The sequence below is a fragment of the Myotis davidii genome, unplaced genomic scaffold, assembly GCF_000327345.1.
Source record: "Myotis davidii unplaced genomic scaffold, ASM32734v1 scaffold590, whole genome shotgun sequence".
Lineage (NCBI taxonomy): Eukaryota > Metazoa > Chordata > Mammalia > Chiroptera > Vespertilionidae > Myotis > Myotis davidii.
The window spans coordinates 3,056,409-3,079,457 of NW_006282381.1; the positions used below are offsets into that span (position 1 = coordinate 3,056,409).

The window sequence follows — 23,049 nt, forward strand, 5'->3', positions numbered from 1 at the left end:
GGTTGCAAATATCAAAAAACTTTCTATATGTGACACGGCACCAGAGTTAAGTTAGGGTTTTTCAAAATGCTGACACGCCGAGCTCAAAAGGTTCGCCATCACTGGCCTAGGAGGTAAAGGACTTAAATCTTGAATCCTCACTACCCTTCTTTAATATTCTCCATCAGGTTGCATGTGTTTGCCAGCTAGAATGTTCCTTGGCACAAATGTCATTGTAACAAAGCTTTCTGAAGACTTGCATCTGTTCCCACCCAAAAATGAATACTGTTGTTAGAGCGAGTAGATAAGACATGCAAACAATGCTTTGGAGTGTATCCTGAGATAAATAAATTACAGGGATTAGAAGAATTACCACCGCACAGAGAAATGTTTGCTCAGATACGCGTACTTGGGTCCCGGTTGAATGTGCTTATTGCATTTGCAAAGCTGCATTAACTTAGGGCGAAGTTATTTCTTGGGATGTCAGAGAATTAGCTTAATAATTCTCATTTATGGCTCTGTGATATTAATCACTTCAATCAGAAACCCTGGGCAAACACTACCGTAGAAAACACATTATAGCTTATACTTCATGATGAATAACTACAACACCGTTTCTACAAGAGATGCTTGTGAAGCATGACTGTCAAGGTGATAGCAGATTCGCCATAAAAAATTTAACAGGGAAATGCTCTCACGTGTATGAAGTTTAGAGACGGCAATGATGATGCCTAATATGTTATGTCTGTTAGAACAATTATACCCCATTCAACTCTGCCAATTTCACTAAAGAGGGAAAAAATGGATGGCTTTTTTTTTTTTTTAAAAGAAAGCGACATCATTGCCTTGGAACTTGTCACCTAGACGATGTGAGAAGCACACTTTCAGAACACTTTTAGCAGCTGTGGGGATTTGCATTGTATCTGGTGTGTGCTATGTGAGAAGCAATGCAGTAAGGTTATTTGAGGCCTGAATGAAAGAACCTCTCTATTCTCCTTCTCCATTATTAAAATGGAACATATCTGGCTTGGTAGATGTTTTACTTCTGTTAAGGACCTTATGAAATATCTTCTAATTGTACTTAGCTCGAGTCACAATATCACCAAAAGTAGCACAAGATATAACTCATGGCTAAGAAAGAAATGTAGTCATTAAGGTGATGGACTCTGAAATAAAGCCATCTTGATAGAAGTCATAATTTTACCCTTCACTCATTGCCTGACACTCAACTCTGAAACTCAGTTTTGCTGCATCCCTAAATCAAAAATCTGCCAGGGTTTCTTTGATTACTGATGGAAATTCATGTCAGATGCTCAATGAAAACTAGTCACCATCATTATTATTGTTTTTGACTTTGGGGTCACTATTGTTTTTTTTTAATGTCATGGCACCTTGATAAGTGTTATCTAAGGAGGTCCCCGACCTCATCGGATTAGATGGAAACGCCCTATGTCTGCTATATATAATCGCCTAGCACATTTGCCTTGACATTTAATATGGAGACATGCCCGGGGATTCCCCTTTCAGCAAAATGAAAGAATAAAAGGTACCAAGGGAGAAGCTGTGAAACACAGATTAACTCTTTTGTGGACAGCCTACATATGCAAATATTTATCAGGGGAATATGATAAGAGCCTTCTATTAGGCAACAGAGCAGGAAGGAGTTACTGGTGAGCAGGTGTGGCATCCCTTTAGCCAATTTTGCTTCAAAAGGACTTCTATTCCTGAATGCACCTTCTGAAGAAGTAACTCCTGAAGCATGTAAGCACATGTGAAGAATAAAGGCAAATAGTCCTGGCTGGTGTGGCTCAGTTGGTTGGGTGTCGTCCCAGGCACTAAAACGTTTCTGGTTTGAGTCCCAGTCAGGACACATACCTGGGTTGAGGGTGCAATCCCTGGTAGGGGGCATGTAGGGGGGTATGCAGGAGACAGCTGATCGTTGTTCCCCTCTCATCAATGTCTCTTATCATGGATGTTTCTATCTCTCTCTCCCTCTCTTCTCTCTCTAAAAATCAATAAAAATATATTTTTTAAAAAGAATAAAGGCAAATAGAAGATTTCTTGAAAATCTGTGGTGGAAATCATTCATAACTAAATGCATTCTAATAGGATAGTTAGTGGGTCGAGCTGCTCTAGACAGTAACTTTCTTAATGTTTCTAAGTAATCTACATGACAAAGACTCATACATGCTGGCTAGTGGCAGCTACACAAGTTATTTAATTAAGCCACCACTACCCAAACAATAAAAAAAACATAATAATTTGGCTTGCCTCAAATAAAGGAGCCTAGCTGCCTGTTATACCACATCTCAGAAGTTTGGTGCAAACATTATGCCCGCAATGAACATGTTTTTCCCACCATTTATTTAAGCCAATAACTCTGTTAGATGTGCACCTTTTTAAAGCCTACTCAACCACAAAGTCTCAGGGTGGGGTCTAGGGGTCTACATCTTAGTCTTCTAGGATGGTGATTCTGCTGCATGCATTGGTCTGAGAACTGTTTTGAGCCCAGGGAGGGGGTTGGTGTCGAGAGCTCCCACATTATTATTCATTAGGAGCCTGTGCATTGTCAACCTCACCCCACGCTCAGTGCATAATGTGCTGCAGAAAAAGGGATGAAATGGTAAATCTGTAAATCAACTTCCAAATATCCTGTGAACTGGAAATGGCTAAGACTTTGGTTGGAACCATTTTTGACACCTCGTTTTATTTTCATGCAGATGGCCACTGTCTGGTCATTTTATCTCAGAGTAGACGCCTGGTAGATCACTTGAAGGACTTTCTGTCATTAAAATGCATTAGGTGCCCATCTTAAAAAGGCCGGCATTTTCATTGATGTAAGAACATCTGAATACACTTAGCTTTAATCAATAGAAGAAAAAGAACACGTTTATGCAAGGAAGTGCCTCTCCACACAAGACTTTTTACAGACACACAGAAGAGATGGCAAAGGAAGGCCGCACACATGTCCCACGGAGAGCTACTATGACATCAATTAATTTTTAAATAATTGGACAGGTATTTCATGAAAATGACAAAAACAATTCTGGAGAGTATACAGGTTTTTTTTTTTTTTTTTAGAGTACATGTAAAGCATGCAGTTAAAATATTTTCCCTTCTACCAAGAAAGTTAGAATATAATTGAAAAATCTAATGTTTAGTAATTTATTGTGGAATAATTTAAAAGGAAGCTGAGAGCTAATATGCCTCTCTATCAGAAAACCTAAGTATATGTGGATGTTGGGATGAGGAAGTAAATTCTCGGGCCCTGCTTGGGTTTCTATGGCAGCAGACAGCTGTTGGTTTCTCTGAGACCACTGATTTGAAATAACCTGAGGCATGACACAGAAAACAATGAGCATCGTGGGGCCATATCATAATTCAGACTCTGTTTTCAAAAAAAACTATTCATTGTTTATCAATAACACTACACCTAAGTTAGATACTTATTAGCAGAATTTATTAAACTTTATTTTAGGCTATTTTATATTTACTCAAAAATATTTAATAGTGGCCAGAGTGGTTCAGTGGTTGACCGTTGATAATTCCTGGTCAGGGCACATGCCAGGGTTTTGGGCTCCATCCCCAGTGTGGGGCGTGCAGGAGGCAGCCAATCAATGATTCCCTCTCATCATTGATGTTTCTATCTATCTATCCTCCCTTCCTCTCTGAAATCAATAAAAATGTATTAAAAAATATTTAATAGCTGTAGGCCATTACTGTTAGTAACTTTTTTTAAAAAATATATGTTTTATTGATTTTTTACAGAGAGGAAGGGAGAGGGATAGAGAGTTAGAAACATCGATGAGAGAGAAGCATCGATCAGCTGCTTCCTGCACACCTCCTACTGGGGATGTGCCCACAACCAAGGTACATGCCCTTGACCAGAATCGAACCTGGGACCCTTCAGTCTGCAGGCCGATGCTCTATCCACTGAGCCAAACTGGTCAGGGTTGTCAGTAACTTTTTAAAAGGCAAGTAGTCAGCAAACAAATACATTTCTAATTATCTGATCTGTTAACAACCAAAAAACCTATCATGGGATCTATTAGAATATCTCCTATCAGTTCCTGTCTATATTATTTATTGATTTATTTTGTTCTGAGGTGATGAGTTCCTGTTTTGTTTTGTTTGTTTCTCCCTCTCTGCCATTGCAAAAGTGTCTGGCTATTTTTTATCTTTTATTTTTTTTTTTAGGGAAAGTAGATGAGAGAGGGAAAGACAGAGAGAAACATTGATGTGAGAAACACATGGATTGGTTGTCTCCTGCATGCGCATGCGCCCAGGCCAGGGCCCTGGTGGGGAAGAGCCTATAACTAAGGTACCTGCCTGGAACTGAACCCTGAACCTTTTGTTCCACAGGCTGATACTCTGTCCACTGATCCAAATCGGCTAGGGCAACAGTCACTTTCTTAGGCAAAACTTAACTTTCTCTTTCTCAGAAGATTTTTCTGTAGTGAATTGGAAGGGGGTGAAGGAGAGAAGAGGAAGTCAAAGGTGGTGCAGAAAAGACAGTAGTGATTTTGGTTTTCTACTGCTTCTCCTGCCGATCATTGCCTATTTATTTCTGATTATCAATATGAGCTTTCCTGAAATGCTAACTTCTATTTCTTTTTCTTTTTATTGATTTCATAGAGGAAGGGAGAAGGAGAGATAGAAACATCAATGATGAGAGAGAATCAATGATAGGCTGCCTCCTGCCCGCCCCCTACTGGGGATCGAGTCCCCAACCCAAGCATGTGCCCTGACAGGGAATTGAACCACGACTCCCTGGTTCATAGGTCAACGCTCAACCACTGAGCCATGCATTCCATTATGCATACAAGATAAACCAGTTATAACATTGATAAATTTTTAAAAAAGAAGAAAATAATAGGAATGTGAGAAATTATACTAAAATTCACACCATAACCCAGTTATTCTCAATTATTTCAATATTGAATAATATAGTTCATATTAGCACCATTCATATCCATTAGCACCATTAATGGAGAGGTCCTGGATATTTGTTAAAAATGATTTGCATAGTAGTCCAGTCTCTACCAAGACTTTAATTTTTCTACCCAAAGTGTTTCCCCATGTTCCATTTTTTTCTGCATGAACAAACTCCTTGCCTTTATAAAGTATTAGATGGCCATTCAGAGCATGTACCTGGGGGTCCGGCCTAGAGACAGCACAGCAGGGGAATGAATGGAGATGAGGCTGTATGTGAGTCTTTTGAACATGAAGTCCCCAGTCCTTCGGGGGACACCCGGGCCTTTCTTTCATAAATTCACTGTAGCCCTTCCAACATTCTCTGTAATTTCAGTCTCTTTTCGCTCCCCTTCCCTTTACTAAACTAAGTTGGGGTAAAATGATACAGAGAAAAGGCTCCTGGAAAATGTGTTTATACAAAATTGGGATTTTCCAGTTCCTCCTGCCTCATATTTTATGTTGCTGGACCCTGAATATTTTATGTGTATTGTGTACACCTCTGAAATGATCTTTTTTCCCCCTAAATCACTCAACCACTCACTTTGCTTTGAAAACCTCATTAGTAGGATAAAACCCAGTTATTAACACAGCTTTGAAATCTCAACGGCCTTTTCACACTTTTCTCCTCTCTATCTTCTACTCTGTTACCTCCCAGTAATATTTCCTGATGCCTCCTGGACATTAGAAACATCGCTTCCTCCACTGAAACTGTATCCTGTTGTTTACTTTCCTGGAGCAAGATTTTCCCAACTGAGTGCCACTCACCACTAGTTCTGTAGTCTTCTCTGAAGGAAATTTGAGAGATTTTATAATCAGATCAGTTTGCTAGACGCCAAATACCATATACTAGTAGTCCTGTGGCGACTCATGTATTTATAAATGCAAGGGAACCTTACAGTTAAACAAAACCAACAAATAGGCATTAACTTTAACACAGTGGTTCCCAAACTTATTAGGTCAAACACACACACACACACACACACACACACACACACACACACACACCATATATTGACATTCTATACCCTACAAGTGTTTCTCAGGAACTCAATTTAGGAAACACTATCATTGCTCTGCCAGTGAGGCTCAATGGTTGTGCACTGACCTATGAACCAAGAGGTCACGTTTTGATTCCAGGTCAAGGCATATGCCCAGGTTGCGGGCTCCATCCCCAGTAGAGGGTGTGTAGGATGCAGTCGATCAATGATTCTCGTCCATCATTGTTATTTTTGTCTCTCTCTCCCTCTCTCAAATCAATACAAATATATTTATTTAAAAAAAGAAACACTATCATCTGAAACTCCATCTGAGTCATAAAAGCCTGGAAGACCTTGTGAAGACCTTGGGAAGGTGCTGTGTCTAGATAGCTTGTTGGTTATCAAACTTTCTTTTTGCTTCTCTATCATTCGAATAACATGTCAGCTCTGCTTGGTACCAGATCTTACCCAATTTATGTCACTAGCAGCAAGCCTAAAAGCTTCCATAATCTAGTGTCAATTCTACTTTCTTCCAAAAGGCATGCTCATCAGCATGGCTTCCATGACCAAGTGGAAACAAAACAAGCATACACATGTGGCCACCTCTCTCCCAGCCTACTCACTCAGTAAGTTGTAGGGTGACAATAAAACGAGGGGAATACACCAATCTGTAACAGCTCCCATATTTAAAATAATCCTCTGCACCATTTTCTGTGGTCACCAATCTCATTTAGGTGAGGGGCCGGAGTAAAACATGTGGCATCTAGACTTACACAAGATGTTCAGCTACCGCAGACAGAACCTGCAAGTGTGACCTCAAAAGAGATGTAGATGGTTTGTGTTCCTACAAGTTGATTCTAGTGGATTTAAAAACAATAATTCTATTAACTCACCAATTCATATGTGGAGGAATTAAGTAGGAGCCCTTCCCTCACTCTTGACAAATAAAACATTTGTAAATGTTTTACAGGAAACATTCTCTAAGAAAATGTTTGACTCAAGAGGAGTTATTCCAACATAGGAGACTAGATTGTCCCATTATACTAGTGTTAATCCATTTACTAGTAGAAATTATTTAAGGTGTTTTGATCCAAATCAAACCTCATGAAGATATAACAACAAGAAAAATAAAAACAACAAATATAATGCTAATAAAGTAAGCAAAGAAAAAATAAGGAAAGACTCATGGACACAGACAACAGTATGGTGACTACCAGAGGGAAGGGGGTGTGGGGCAGTAGGAGAGGATAAAGGGGGGTTAAATGGTGATGGAAGGAGATTTGACTTGGGGTGGTGAACACACAATACAATTATACAGATGATGTGTTATAGAACTGTACACATGAAACCTATAAATTTTTTATGAGCCAATATCATCCCAATAAATCCAATAAAAATAAATAATAAAATAAAGACAAAAAGCCCAACAAATACAATACCACAATATAGTTTGCTTGTAGACATGAGACTAGTTGAAATAAATACTACTAATTAGAACAACTATTCATTGAGCACCTACAACACGAGATACCGTTAACACATGAGAGTTTAAACTAAGAGAGAGTGAGGCCCAAAGACAAGAAACAAGTAAATGGTAGAGCTGTGACTCACACTTAGATGTTTCTAGTGTCAAATTTTCCACGATATTTTTTAAAGTTATGCTTTTCCTTCTGTCAAAGTTGTGCTCAAAAAGTCATACTTCCACTAATGGCTCTCTTGAAATATGCTTTGTTACAAATGATTTCCTCAAATATTGCTTTATGCATTCCACTAATTTACCATCTCCTTACTCCTGCCAAAATAAAAGGAAAATAGTGCTTTCTGCATTTGGTCGAGGCCATCAATTTCATCCATTGTAAAAGCAACCCTGTCTCCCTCTTGTGCATGCAGACAGGCTCTGAGAGGTGCCTGCTGGCAGGGAAGTTAAAATTACTTCTCCTCTATGTACTGTTTCATGAAGGCGATAAAATGCCGTAATTGCATTTCATTGTTTTGCATTTATTAAAGACCAACAAGAACTGAAAAATAAATAAATGAAGTAGCAAACTCATTCATTGCTGGTGTTTAGCAAGAGATAATGATCTTAACTTTTCTTATTAAGCTTTATTTATTTTCACTTAAGTTTTCATGGACTGCTTTTGAATAAAGCGTTATCGATCGCAGGAGTTGATTTTTGTTTTCTTTCAAAAAAGCTCACTCTGGGTCAGAATCTCATTCTCATTACTATTTTTCTAACACAGGCAATGGAATTTCAAAATCTGTTCCCTTGGGAAGCAGTGCCAGACTGGAGAAAGTGCAGGGACTGGGGCACCTTCGAGAACAGACTTTGAAACCCATCCCTGCCACTTTCCATGGGCTTAGCGGGGAGCCTTTCTCTTGGCTAGTCTCAGCTCCCACATCTGGGACATGTGATGGCCACACCAACCTCTCAGGGGTGATGAGCACATGCTAGATATCTGTATATATTATTTTATTCATGCGACTCTTGTAATTCCTTCTCTCCATCTCTATTGCCACCACCTAGACCAGACTACTGTCCACCTTTGGCACATACAGCCTTCCATTTTTATTGATTTCAGAGGGGGCGGGGAAATAGAAACATCAATGATGAGAGAGAATAATTGATTGGCTGCCTCCCGCACACCCCAAACTGGGATCAAGCCCACAACCCAGGCATGTGCCCTGACCGGGAATCGAACCATAACCTCCTGATTTTTAGGTTGATACTCAACCAACCACTGAGCCATGCCAGCCAGGCAAGTACAGTCTTCTTAATGTTCCTTCTGCTTAATTATGCATCTATGTGTGTGTGTGTGTATGTGTGTATGTGTGTGTGTGTGTGTGTGTGTGTGTGTGTGTGTATACATTAAATTCAAATGTAAAACTTTTTGTCCAATCTCATTCTTGCTTATTCCATTCTTATTATACTTGCTTATTACACTTATGCTCAGCTACAGACGTCTTCAATTCTTCAGACAAACCCAGGTCTTTCTCCCTTTGTCGTCCTGGCACAAGCTTCTCCCGTGGGCTAGAAGGTCTGGCTCCACTCCCAGCATGCCTGGCCCTTTCTCATTGCTCAGCTTCAGCTTCCATGATACCATTCACAAGGTAACTTTCTTGGACAACACTGTATAAAATAGATCTTTGCTTTTTTCATTGTTTCCTCCAGACTAGTTGCATTACTGCTTCTTCAGCCCAGTTTTCAAAATGTAAACATATCACTTATTCATTTTACTTTTTGTATAATCTCCCTTCCTTATTAAGTTCCACGTCCAGCCAGAACGACTCAGTGGTTGGGCATCAACCTATGAACCAGGAGGTCATGGTTCAATTCCCGGTCAGGGCACATGCCCAGGTTGCAGGCTCCATCCCCTGTGGGGAGTGTGCAGAAGGCAGCCAATCAATGCTTCTCTCCCATTATTTATGTTTCTCTCTCTTCCTCTCTCTTCCTCTATGAAATCAATTTAAAAAAAGAGTTCCACAAGAGAGAACACTTTTTTGGTCATTTTCATGTTATTTTCCCAGGTTCATGTGAGAATATTTAGCACCTTGAGGCTGCACAATAAATACAGTTTAATAAACAGATGAATGATTTTTCATGTGAAGAGGGTTCGCTTGTGCACTGCGTGTCTGTGAGTAGAATGAGTGTTTCCATGGTAATATCTGAGAAAATAATTATTGAAATATTTGTCACTGCCAAATGAAGTGAATTACAACCACGATTTTAAAATTCTGTGAATATCCATTACATGCTAAGCACTGGCTAGATACCTATCTAGTAATAAAGGTCATTCTCCTTTTTTTTGGGAGGGAGGGTACCTGTGATATTCCTATGAAAAATTAACTTTATATACTGCAGTATTGATCAGAGAAAGAAGAGATTAAAAGAGGTAAATCAGAATATTTTCTTAACCCAGACATAATTAACTTGATTCCAAATAGTACATCTCAACTTCTACAGCAGGTGATGAAGCTTAAATTAGCCTTCACTAGATTTATTTATGGTAACAGGGAAGCTCCTTCCTGGAGGAAAAAGAACTGAAGCAGTCTGTCGCCTAACGGGTTCTCCAACAATAAGTATTCTCTGAGACTCAATGCGAGACCTCGATTCACTCCTAGAAATACAACGTTTTTGTTCAGTCCCTGTGTCAATGCACCATCTGGGACAAATTACCCCAATTCTGTCTGTATGAGATACAAGAGGCTGGTATTGCCAATAAAATCCTAGAAAGCTCGTATGAGAAGACCAAGATGGAGAAGAGAATGATGGAAGGCCCTCTGGCCAACACTGGCCACTGAAGTTCTGTTTCTCTCACATGGGGTTCCGAGTGTGGTGTCCTCGGGCAGAATGAGGGGAGATGATGGTTTCTACACATCTGTTGCCTGCTCCTCCACCCGTCCAGCCACATTACCATTCTCTCCAGACAGAATCGGGGTGATTCCCTGCTGACTCCTGGAATACTTGATAGATGTTTCCTGTCTCTGGTAGAGGTCTTGTCATTAAGATAGCTCCATTTCCTTTCTCTCTTCAGACTCTTTCTGACTTCAGGATTTGAGGTATTGTCATGCAATTTGATCATTTCTAATTTTATTATGTGTTTGCCATAGAGAAAACTCCATGAGGGAAAAAGACTGATATGTAGGGCATTAGCCTAGTGGCATTAGTTTGCCACTAGATCCCCAGTACCAACTCAAGTCATGGCATATAGTTAGTGCTCGATTCATATTGACTGGCTGTCCAAAACCTACCATCCTATTAGACAAAAGAAATATCGCATATATTTTGCTTTCTAATTTTGAAATTAGAGATTTCAAGTAAGTGGAGAGCGTATTTTTATTCTTCCTGATAACTGAGCGCCAAGTAATGTGTAGACGACTCTATCATAGCATCATTAAATTAGAGATTAAATATATACACCATCTTCTATCTTTTTACTTAAGATAAATTATCTATAACTATTGGAATTAAAAGAAATGTTACTGGTAATCAGAAAATACCATTGGAATTTATATATTTACCATTTAAATAATTGTATATTGAAGATTTAAAGGAATTCTAACCAGAAGGGATTCATGCTGATTTTCTGTAATATGGAATGTGAACAATTTCTCTGTGTCACAGGGTTGCTGTTATTCTCTTAAGGGAACAAATTCAAGAAAAAGTCATCTTTCATTTCAGAATTATGAGAAGGTACTGGGGCTGATATGATTTTCAGTTCTACTTTCAAAGTGAACATCTGCCAATTTTAGCACAGATATGACATGAAATGGAAATCTACACCTAGAGAAGATGGAACTGGCTCCCTCCCTCCCTCCCTTCTTTCCTTTCCTTTCTTCTCTCTCTCTCTCTCCTTCCTTCCTTCCTTCCTTCCCTTTCCTTCCATCCTTCCTTTTCTTTCATATTTGGTATTTTGTTGATAAGTTCAATCCACTGGAAAATATTCAAGCACAAAATAATTATCTATGTTCATGTTGACATTGGTTCTGATTTTATGAGATGTTTTAAAAACCTCTTTGAGGTTCTCTAGGCCAGAAGTCTTTAGACTGGGTATTCTGAATGGCTTGCCCTTAGTTATTGCTAATGATCTCCAGTTGCCCTATCTCCCCAGAAGCTGATCCCCTCTGAATTTAGCCTTAAATCCATACCTTCCAGGCAAACCAGATTTCAAAGTCACCTGCACTCCTTACTCTGAGGCTGTTGTAAAGCAGACATCAAATGCTGAAAAATACTGAGTGACTATAACTCTAGTGCTAATTCAATGCTTGCCATTTATTTTTGATCATTTGAGAATGAACATTCTAATTTGAAAATGAGTCAGTGGTCTGTGGGGTGTGAGGAGAGATGACTGACAGTTTTATCGGTGTTGAACTTATATAAATGAACACTAGTGTAGGTAACAATGATGAATTTTTGGAAAACATTAAATATAAAAATGAGATACTCGAGCCATTGAAAGTGACTGGGAGTGATGTAATGAACCAAATATGACTTCTGACTAGCACAAAGAAATCAGGAAGTTCAGGAGGGGAATGATTGCTTGTGCATAAACCAGTCCAAAAATTATGCTGAACAGACAAAAGATCTGGTCTTTTCATGTAAAAATGAACCTTTAACAGACCTGCCTAAACACATTCATATGAGGATGAGCTGGTGTAGTGGACACACACACAACACAAACGTCTCTTCACAGAAGGAGTCATTTTGATCTGCAAAAATCATAAAACAAAGAATTAACTTTTCTCTTTTATTTTGATCTTGCGTAGGAAAGGTGATGAAACAACCTGATTTCCCCCCTGAAGATAAGAACTGCTGAGGAATCATTAAAACCTTGGAAACAGTTGAAATCCACTGGGTAAAACTCCCGATTTCTGGGGTTCCAAAGGCATGCATGTCAATGTCACAAGCGAAGGCGATGTTGGATTGCTGCAATATTGATGCTATTGACTCTCTCAACGTGTGCGATAAGTTTTGCATGAACAATGGAGATTTATTTAAATTCTGATGCATTTGACAGATTCTGTATGATTGAAAGGGACAAGCTTATAAGTCTGTGATTGGCTACATTACCCCAGCAATGATCTGCATCACACAACATAGCCTTGAGAGGGACCTGCATATATTGTGTATATTTTGATCAAACTCTCTGCCAATTCAATCCGCCAACTTCGCTAAAGACTAGTATATATGACATACATATCAGGGTGGGGTAAAAGTGGGTTTACAGTTGTGAGTATGTGAAACACTGTTTATTCATGTTATTGTATTAATTTCTATAGGAACAACTATAAATCTATTTTTCCCCCCACACTGTACATATAAACACACTCCATCCTTAAAGGATCACAAATGAAAATGTTCAAAACATGCTAGAGAGCAATTCCGCATGACAAAATTAAGAAACATTTGAACTAATATTAGAATATTATTAAAAATAGTGTAGCACTGTGAAAGGTGAATGTTTTGATTAGAACATTTATATTGTCTAGTTGCTTGAAATTAATCAGTGTTATTACAATTTCAGTTTGTGTGTGTGTGAGCGTGTGTGCGAGTGTGTGTGTGTGTGTGTGTGTGTTATTTTGGTAAACGATGCTAATAGTTCAGATATATGAGAGTAGTCTAGGAGAAAATGTCCACTGTTTTTAAAGGACGGTAACACACTGATCTTTTGTAATAAATGAAAAGTATGGAGCCACAATGCTAATCCTTTTTTTTTGGTGGGGAAAAAAAATCTGACTCTTGTCAGGTAAACTGCTCGGCAGATAGTAAGTTTAATTCCTAACACCCACATGAGGCACAAGAATAGTTGGATTAACAACTCCAGTGTCATGCTGTCAGCTGCTGTTTATTTAAATTAAAATGTCACCATCCAGAAATAAATTAGTAAGTCGAAAAATGATAAATTTCTTAAACATACAGTACTTTGGCACCTTGTTCAGATAAATCTATTACATTTGGGGTTTTTAGAACTTTACATACACTATTTCCATTTTGACATTCAGAGTATAGCAGGTTTGGTTTTGTTCTTGCTTATACTTCTCTTCCTCCAAACCTCCCTCACAAGTTCCCTTCCTTCCTACTCCCTCCCTCCCTCCCTCCTAACCTTCCCTCTTTCCTTTCTCCCTCCCCACTCCTTACCTCTCCGCTCTCTAACGCACTCCCTTTCTTAATTGTTCCTATTTATACTACATGATACAGGTAAAAAAAAATTCCATCAATACACAATTATCAGATGCTATAGTTACATGTCTGAGACCTATTGTTTATCTTATGTTAAAATGAATTAACTACATTTTTACAGATTTCAAAATTCACTTCCTACACCCTCAGACAACTGGTTGACCTGGGCCCACTATTCTGCGTTATTTCTATGTCTGACATGAGACAAGCATTCCCTCCCCATGAGCTTTCCCCTTGCTTCCTGTCATTTGAAGTTTACCCTTTTGCCCCCATCATGCCAACCCCTCCCCTGCTCTCATCCATACCCTGGGATAGTTTAAGCGAATTCTTTGGCTCTGTGGTCACAGCACAGCAGGCTGTTCCACTTCCTGAGCCAATCTGGTCCTATGTAGGGACAACCAACACTCAGAAAGAAAGACACGCCCTCTCTGTTTCCACCCGGAGTTTCTTGCCTGTGACTTTGCGGAATGAAAATAAGGCAGATGCACACTCTACCGCAGGTTAGTCAAATGTGAGACAGTCGTATACAAACATATCAGCATTAACAACATGGAGATATTTACTTGGCCGGGTTTTCCATTTTCACATAAAAATGCCTCATATTCGGATGCGAATTCAGGGGCGTTGTCATTGACATCCAGCACTTTAATAGCAACAGGTACTCGTGATATCTGACTGTGGTTCCCTATGGGAAGGAAAAGATAACATCAGCATTGAGGGTATTTCATTGTAACGTGCAACTAACTCAACGTTCTTCTTGAAAGCATGGGTGTCTGTTTCAACTCCCCCTCGTGGGGGTGGTCTCAACATGGTGGTTATGAAGTCTGACCACTCAATGAGAAAAAATAGTCAGGGCTTCACTGCTTTAAAAAAAAGTGTAAATTACTATTCCAAACACCATTTGCTGGAGCTTTGCTCTGAATCATTAAAAGGTTTCCCTGGTGAAGAAAGCTTTATTTTATTAATAAAGTCCATTAGACAAAAGAAAAAAAATCCTGCAGGCAACAAAGATTTATCTCTTTGTTTATCTTGGGTAGAATACAACCCAATGTTGTGCTATCCCTCATTTGACAGGCTATCTATGAAAGATGAACAAAAACCCAGCAGAAGGGCCAAATCAATTGTGATTGGTCCATCACAATGATTAAAAAATAATCTTAAAGATGGGGGATCATATTTTTTATGAATTTTGTTCTTTATTAAAACTTGACCTTGGGATGGTTTTGGATAAAATAAGCCCAAGTCATTTTAATATTTTCATTTTCATAAAGATTTTCATCAGTGTACACAGATAATAATCTCCTAATCTTTCCAGGTCAATCCCAATAGCAAATAATTTAATACATAATCCTTAATCCTCAAGCCCTTAAATTTAAAAAGTTACACACACACACACAGAAATCTGGTCCATTAATACATTGCTGACTTGGGCCATGTGATAATTTTTTATTTGTAGTAAATACAATATTTGACTCTGACTGTAGAATCTTTTGATGTCTTGTAAATTATGCAGAATGCACGGGGGATGGCCAATTATTTATTTGTGTTTCTGTGACACTAAATATTTATAAGCAAGCCATGAGGGGGAAAGCGTTTGACTTCTGAATATAAAGAAATCAACTTACATTTGATAGGTCAAATCTGCTTTTTGATAATTGATTACATTCAGGTCTCTAAAACCTTCAAGCACTCATCATTGTGTTTTTTCTTAAATATGATGGTATTTCTAAAGCACAGACCACATGATCAGAGCCATGTTACAAATTTATACTTGGTTAACCCCACTGGCAATGCTATATGATTTAATCTGGTTAACTAGCATGGCTACTCTCCAGTATTCTAATATGATTACCTAAGGATGGATGACTACTATCCTCTGGAATTCCAACCACCCGAGTCATGGAACATAATCTCACTTCCCCCAAATCAAGCCAATGGCCTTAGATGTGTCACCTGATACATCTTTTCTCCTTTACTATCTTACATCTAGTGGATTAATTCATTCTTCATTCAAAGAGGAAGCATGCACATCCAACTTTTGATGAAAGGAAAAGTTTTATTTAAAAGTATAGCAGCTGACTTTAAGATAATGAACTTATATTTCATACTTTATCTACTTGAGTAAATTAGATAAATAAGGCATAATTATTTGAAATAAGGTATGATTATATGCTTAAAGTTTACATCTCTTTCTAGCCTGACCATGAGCTGAAAAGTAGCTACTGAAGAGTAAAAGGAATAATATAGTGTTAGCAGTAAATGATGTTTGGAGCTCCATCCTTGCCTCCTACACCCTACATGATCCTGATCAGTTCGTTTGACCTCATGTTATCCCTGCAGAAATTGAAGCTCAAGAACATAACCTGTGATTTACAGAATTATGACATTATATGAGAAAGCATTAAAAGTGTTATGATAGTATTGGGCACATGGTAAAGGGGGAAATTTCTTGCTGAGAGAGTAGCCAGGAAGACTGAGGCTACTATCTCCCCCTCCACAGAACTCAGTTCCTACAGCAGAAGTCACTTAGAGAGACACCCCAGAGCCTTGGCTCAGGTTCTGGGGATGGGCTAGAGAAGCATAAAGCAGAGAGCTCTGAATTTCTTATAAAGAAGCTAACTTCAACCAGGCCAGTGTGGTTCAGTGGTTGAGCGTTGACCTATGGACCAGGAGGTCACTATTCGATGCCAGGTCAGGGCACATGACTGGGTTGCAGGCTCAATCCCAACTAGGGGGCATGCAGGAGGCATTCAATCAATGATTCTTTCTCATCATGGATGTTTCTATCTCCCTCTCCCTTTCCCTTCCTCTCTGAAATCAATAATCCTATCTAATAAAAAGGGAATATGCTAATTGACCCTCACATGTCACAAAGATGGCAGTACCCACAGCCATTAAGGAGGGAATATGCTAATTGACTGTCCTGCCCTCAAAGATGGCAGCACCCACAGCCAATAAGGAGGGAATATGCTAATTTAATGCCCTGCCCTCAAAGATGGCGGTGCCCAGTCCCCTCAGCCCCCCAGCCGCCCAGAGCTGGCCCAAGGTGCAGGCAAGCCTTGGATGGTGACTGCCCAGCTGCCCAGGGCTGCCCAAGGCTCAGGTAACCAGGGCTGGCCGAGGCTTGTGCTGCTGGCAGTGGCAGTGGCAGCAGCAGAGGTGTGATGGGGCATCACCTTCCCCGGATCGCCGGGTCGCCTCCCACCCTGAGGGCTTCCGGACTGTGAGAGGGGTCAGGCCGGGCTGAGGAACCCCCCTCCAGTGCATGAATATATATGCACATACATACACACTAGTATAAAAATAAATATTTTAAATAAGCCAACTTCATTTGCAAAGGGATGTGGAGAAGTTCAAGTCCATCTATGCACTAAAAATAATGGAGGTTGTTGTGAAAGGCAAATGGGGGAAGATTGGTAGAATTGGTAGATTCATTGGAGATAGAGTTGGTAGATTCATTGTAAGCCAGCAAGTGGCCAGAGAGAATCCAAAAGGGGGGGAAGAGAAGTCAGGTCATTCCTTGGCTGGAGCTGCATAACTCAGTCTCTACCTTGATTGTCACAAGGCCATCTCCTCTTTTTCCGGGGTCATCTACTCTTCCAAGAACCCTTAGTACTGAATTTGGAGCCTACCCGGGTAATCTAGAATGATCTCATTTTAAGATTCTTTATTGAATTACATCTGCAAATACCCTTTTCCAACATATTGACACAGGTTCCCAGGATTAGGCCCTGGGCATATATTTTTGAGTTTGACCATTCAACCTCCTGCATTCCCTCCTTCCTGAAAGCTATTTGGGACTGAATAGAATGGTACTATCCCAAATCTGCTCTTGTCCTAGCAAACAAAGATATAAGAAATTAATTTAGTTATACTTCCTTGCTTGAATTCATGTTTCAAAATATTATCAGATATAAGCTTAGATAACCTGTGATTCCCTTCTGAGAATTTTGTCATTCCTTCATTTATTCTTTCATCATTGTTCTCTTTCTTTGTTCAGTAAATATTTACCTCTGCATTCCCAGTTCCTAAGACAAAGTTCCTACAGTTAAGGGATCTACAGTATTCCAGGAAATAAGGGTTTGTTGTACCCTCAGGTACCCTACATATTATTCCTTTACAAAAAGCAGTGGCAGAATATTTTCTAAATTCATGGGAAATATTTAAAAGAAGGGATGACTTCTGAATTCACTTTACATAATAAGTAGACTTATCCTGGGTGAAGAAAGGTAGACAAGTCTTTTCGATTGAAGTCAGCCACATATAGAAAGGGCCAGAAGCCTGGAGACCAAGCTGTTAATAAAATAATCAGTGGCTCCAATCGTGAGAACATCCAGAGACCAGCTGGTGGTGACTTCAGGGCAGAAAGTTGAAGCCAATCAGGATGAGTCTTCTATTATAATGAGTATAAGCTATATCACGTGATCATTGGTGAGCCAGTAAAAAAATTCTTGAAATTTACAGTTTTAAAAATTATCAATAAAGCAGAATGCCAAGCACAGTTACTTTTTAAAAATATTTGTCTAAGTATATGAGTGTCCCAGAAATTTACTATGGCAATTTCTTGAAAGCATTAAGAATAAAACAATAAAATAAACAAGAAACTAGTACACCACATCCCCCAAGTATCCTCAAAAAATGTGTTATTATTGTCTCTGTTAAATAAATGTGCATGATTAAAAATTTTGCAACTTATCATAATTTCCAACATGTCATCATTAAATGCTGAAAATTCACTTTTATCTAAATTAACGAAATGATGGCAGTTCAAATTTCCAAGACATTGTAGAGCAATACAACTAATTAATTAAGCTTCTAAGAAAAATTATTCATGTCCTTCGTGACTGGCCCCAAAATGTTTGCCTTTCATCTGATACACAAACATTAAATATAAAGATAATATAATTAGAAACTTGATTAGCATTCATTAACGATTACTTTTCTAAACACCAGAGATGCGACTAAGTGGTCTGGAAGGGAAAGCCCATTTCAGTGGCCACAAGAGTCAGACAGTTTTTACATGTGATGAGAGAGAGACTGACATGGCAGCGAGGATAAACAACTCCTTGACTTTTGCCATTTGAATCGCAGCGACTCCCTGTCACCTCTCTGTCACACAGCCTCATGAACTGCCCATTAATTTTGCCCTTTGATAATCAAAGGTAATGGAATGCTGCCAAGTCTAAGTTACTTGGGAACTGGCTTCTAACTAGCTTCCATGAGCTGCTGTTTTCACAGGCATCGATTGAAATAAACAGCCTCTCCATTTCAGACTATAAGAGAGAGGGGAAAAAAAAATTGGCAAATTTAGATATACTAGTGAGGCTCAATAAATAATCCTTGAGCCTTCCATAAGCAGAAGGGCGGAAGCCATGAGCAGTAAATTCCAGTCAACAGGGCCAGGCAAAATAAGAGAATTTATAATTGTGTTGGGGATGGAGGCACAGTGGAAGTTCATAAAGTGGGAAGACGTGAACTGAGTATGTGATCAGAAAGCTGGCAACTTAGGAAATTTGAAATGAAATGGGTAGGAATTTGAAACATCATGGAAAATCATTTCAGCAGTGGGTGTAGGCTCTCTACTGACTAAAGTTAAAACCTTTTGAGGTATATTTTGCCCATACATGGTTTGATAATTTCTAAATCAGTAGCGATAATTTACCAATTCATAGGATATTAGCATCCAAACAAGTTGGAATATAATAGCCAATGGACACCAGCAGGATAGGAGGAATACCACCAGTGTGTGTGTGTGTGTGTGTGTGTGTGTGTGTGTGTGTGTGTGTGTGTGTTAATCCTTAAGGATATTTTTTCCATTAAGTTTTAGAGAGAGTGGAAGGGAGCAGGAGAGACAAAGAGAGAGACATCAATGTGAGAAAGGCATATCCATTGGTTGCCTTCCGCCTGCCCCCAAGAAGGGCTGGGGATCAAGTCTGCAAGGGAGTACATGCCCTTGACTGGAATCGAACCTGGGACCCTTCAGTCCATGGGCCAATGCTCTAATCACTGAGCCAAACCAAGCTACTAAGAATATTTTGACTTTTTTTTCTCTTTACAGTATATTTTTATGCTTTACCCTTTTACTCTAGTAGCAACTGTATTGATGCCCTGGTTCACACACAGTCCCGTGAGTGCCTCAAACACATATACCCAGAAATCTCTGCCTTCTCGTGTACATAGAAAGAACCACTGACCACCAGAATTTTAATAATTTTCATGACAGGATTGTGAAAATTCCAGCAAAGCCAGGCTTTAAAGAAGGTCACACTATTTTACTCTTTAAAAGCTGCCATATTTATACAGTGGTTGTGAAGAAAATTAGAACCATAATCAGATGGTGGGATTGGTAGCACACGAACAAAGCTTATGTGTCTTAGCGTTTCTATTCACCAAGGAGTAGCTCTCTCGCAAAAGGGAGAACAGCGCTTCCTCTCACTGCGGAAATGGTGGGCTTGCACATATTTGCAAAGTCCTTGAACTCCCTGGAGAAAAGGACTCTTAAACGGTGACTTTGGTTAGGTCCTCACAGTCCCTGTCATTTTCCCTACTGACAGCGAGAAAGCATGCTCTCTGGCCCCCCGACTTCCAAGTGCTTTCTAAATGGGGAGGACTTGTGTGGGTCTCTTGTTTATTACATTCATTTCAGTGAACCTGGGAACAGTGGGGTCACCCCACCCTTTCCCTGCGTGTCTACAGGGAGCCCTCAGTATCTTCTCTCCAGCTCATGGGAGTTCAGGGCCAGGAAACCACCTTCATGGCCTAACATTTTGATTTTCTGGGGAAACGCTGTAGACGCCACTGAGGTGAGAACTGACTTTCTGAACCTTTTAGATACTATATATTTTATTGACTATAAAACTATAACAGTTATGTTCTAAATAAAGGCAACACATAACTGCATATACACATATAAAGACAGCTTATAAATGAAAAGGCAGTACTTGATGAGAATGGAAATGTTATATTTTTTATTAATATGTTATTTAGTCTACTTTTAATTGTTTACTTATGCTTGTCACTTTTTTCTCTGTTGTCTCTATTCTTTTTCTTTTAAATATATATTTTTATTGATTTCAGAGAGGAAGGGAGAGCGAAAGAGAGATAGAAAAATCAATGTTGAGAGAGAATCACTGATTGGCTGTCTCCTGCACGCCCCCTCCTGGGGATCAAGCCTGCAAGATATCTAGCATGACCAGCATCCCAAAAGCCTCTCATGTCTTCTCAGTCATTATGCCAGTCAGGCCTGTGCCCTAACCGGGAATTGAACTGTGACCTCCTGGTTCATAGGTTGATGCTCAACCACTGAGCCACACAGGCCGGGCTCTATTCTTTTTTGTTTGTTTTGTTTCTGTTGCATGTGTATATGCATTGGGGTTTTCATTTGCTTTGTGAAAGGTATGCCTCATCATTCAACTGTATTGCTTCTGCTGAATTTGTAACTCAAAAATATCAATTCCCTCCTTTCACAGCCCTAAGTTCATGTTTATAATTTTCTTGTACATCTCCTCTTTCTCAATACTATAAGAGATAAGGAAATAAAATTTCATAATGAATTTATTATCCCCGATGCCCCCACTGGCGATCTAAGTCTTCTTTGCAGAATCTCTCATTCTGCCAAGAATTTGAATTATGTTTCTATTACTAAATCCTTAGGTTTTATTTCCCCCTTAATTATTTCAAACAGGATCGATTCAAAAATACTGGAACTAACTTTCTGGAGATTATTTTTCTAATGCAATACCACTTAAACCCCTTATAAAACAGAATCTTAATTATGAAGAGGAATTATGTACAGAGTTATTTAATATTCAGTTTAAATGCTCACTCAATATCAACTTACAATAACAATTGTGCCCTTGATTCATACATATACACACAAACACACATGCACTTTATTAGAGAAGAGAATTAATATTGTAAACAACCCAGCACATATTGCATGATCTAGTATACACTATCTCTTTGAAGTGTATTGGCTTACTATGAAGACTGTTTTCTCAAATGGGAATATGATTTCAGAGTATGGAAGGACTGAAATCAATTAATACGAGTTACATATCATAATAGATAGTAAAGAATTATCATTTTCTAAATATCGAATGAGCCTAAAAAAAATCAAATTATATAGAGTCTAGTCAGCCTGCCCATATCTACTCAAAGCCTGGAAGTGGTAAAGAAATAGGAATCCCAGGTAGTCTGACCAACAAGTTAAAAATAAATAAATAAATAAATAAATAAATAAATAAATAAATAAAAACAAAACGTGTTTATTCTCCACAGGCTTTCTTTAGCATAGCACTTGTAAAACTTAATCTTAAAAAAAAAAACCAAAAAACAACCCCCCCTCATTTAAATACAGATTACTTCCTAAACAATGCAATCCTATATAATAAAAGCCTAATATGCAAATTGACCAAACAGTAGAGCAACTGGTTGGTGGGGATAGGGCTGGCGAGCTGGCGATGCCAGGCCAGCCAAGGCGGGTGCCAGCCGGAAGAGGGAGGCAGTGGCGGCAGGGCGATGGGGCAGGGCCAGAGCTGCTCCCTGGTGGTCAGTGCACTCCCACCGGGGGAGCGCCGCTCAGCCACAAGCTGGGATGAAGCCTGGCAAGCAGTGGCCGAAGCCTCTCCTACCTCTGCTCCCCATGGGGAGTGGGACTAAGCTGTCAGTCAGACATCCCCCGAGGGCACAGGCTGGGCTGAGGGACTACCTCCCCTGCCCCTGTGCATGAATTTTTGGGCACTAGGCCTCTAGTACAATAATAAACAACATCAAAAGAAAGGTTTAATGATTCTATTTACATGGCATTTTCTATTAATATATTTACATTTAGAAATATAATCATACTTAAAAAAAATTCTTGGGGTAACTGCCTTAAAGTTATTTTTTGCATGAGATCAAGTTCTGCAGGGGAAGTGGGCCAAGCAAACAATAAACTGGATAAATCTTTAGGGTGTATTCTTGTGTACTTTTATAAGTTTATCATCCCCATGTAACCACTCCCCAGATCAAGATATCTGGCATAACCAGCATCCCAAAACCCTCCCATGGACCTTTTCTCAGTCATTATGTCTGTCAAGCTAACTCGATTCTGTTTCTTAACAATATATTAGCTTGTCTTACACTGAACATTATAAAAATTGAATTAATAGAGTACACACTTTTCTATCTGGCTTCTTTAGCTAAATATTGTATTTTTAAATTCATTTGTATGTTTGAATGTAGCTGTAGTTCATTCTTTTCCATTGTTTGGAAAATAATTTGTATTGTACATATACCACAGTAACTGTATTGAATATATACCACAGTTTATAGTATTTGTAAATTCATTCATATATTTGAGTGCAGCTGTACAGTTCATCATTTTCGATTGTTTGGAAATAACTGTATTATATATATACTATAATACTGTAATATATATATATATATATATATATATAT

At 39.0% G+C, this 23,049-nt stretch overlaps 1 protein-coding gene and 1 long non-coding RNA gene across 3 annotated transcripts in view; one reads left to right on the forward strand and one right to left on the reverse strand.

Moving 5' to 3' along the window:
* CDH8 (cadherin 8) overlaps positions 1-23,049 on the reverse strand; it is a 299,936-nt gene that overhangs the window by 46,246 nt on the left and 230,641 nt on the right. For both annotated transcript variants that reach the window (XM_015559047.1, XM_015559046.1), the window contains exon 8: positions 14,172-14,293. In XM_015559047.1, coding sequence (XP_015414533.1) covers positions 14,172-14,293 — 122 coding nt within the window. The remainder of the gene's footprint in view (positions 1-14,171; positions 14,294-23,049) is intronic.
* Positions 1-23,049, forward strand: part of LOC107181896 — a 176,418-nt gene that overhangs the window by 280 nt on the left and 153,089 nt on the right. The window lies entirely within an intron of this gene.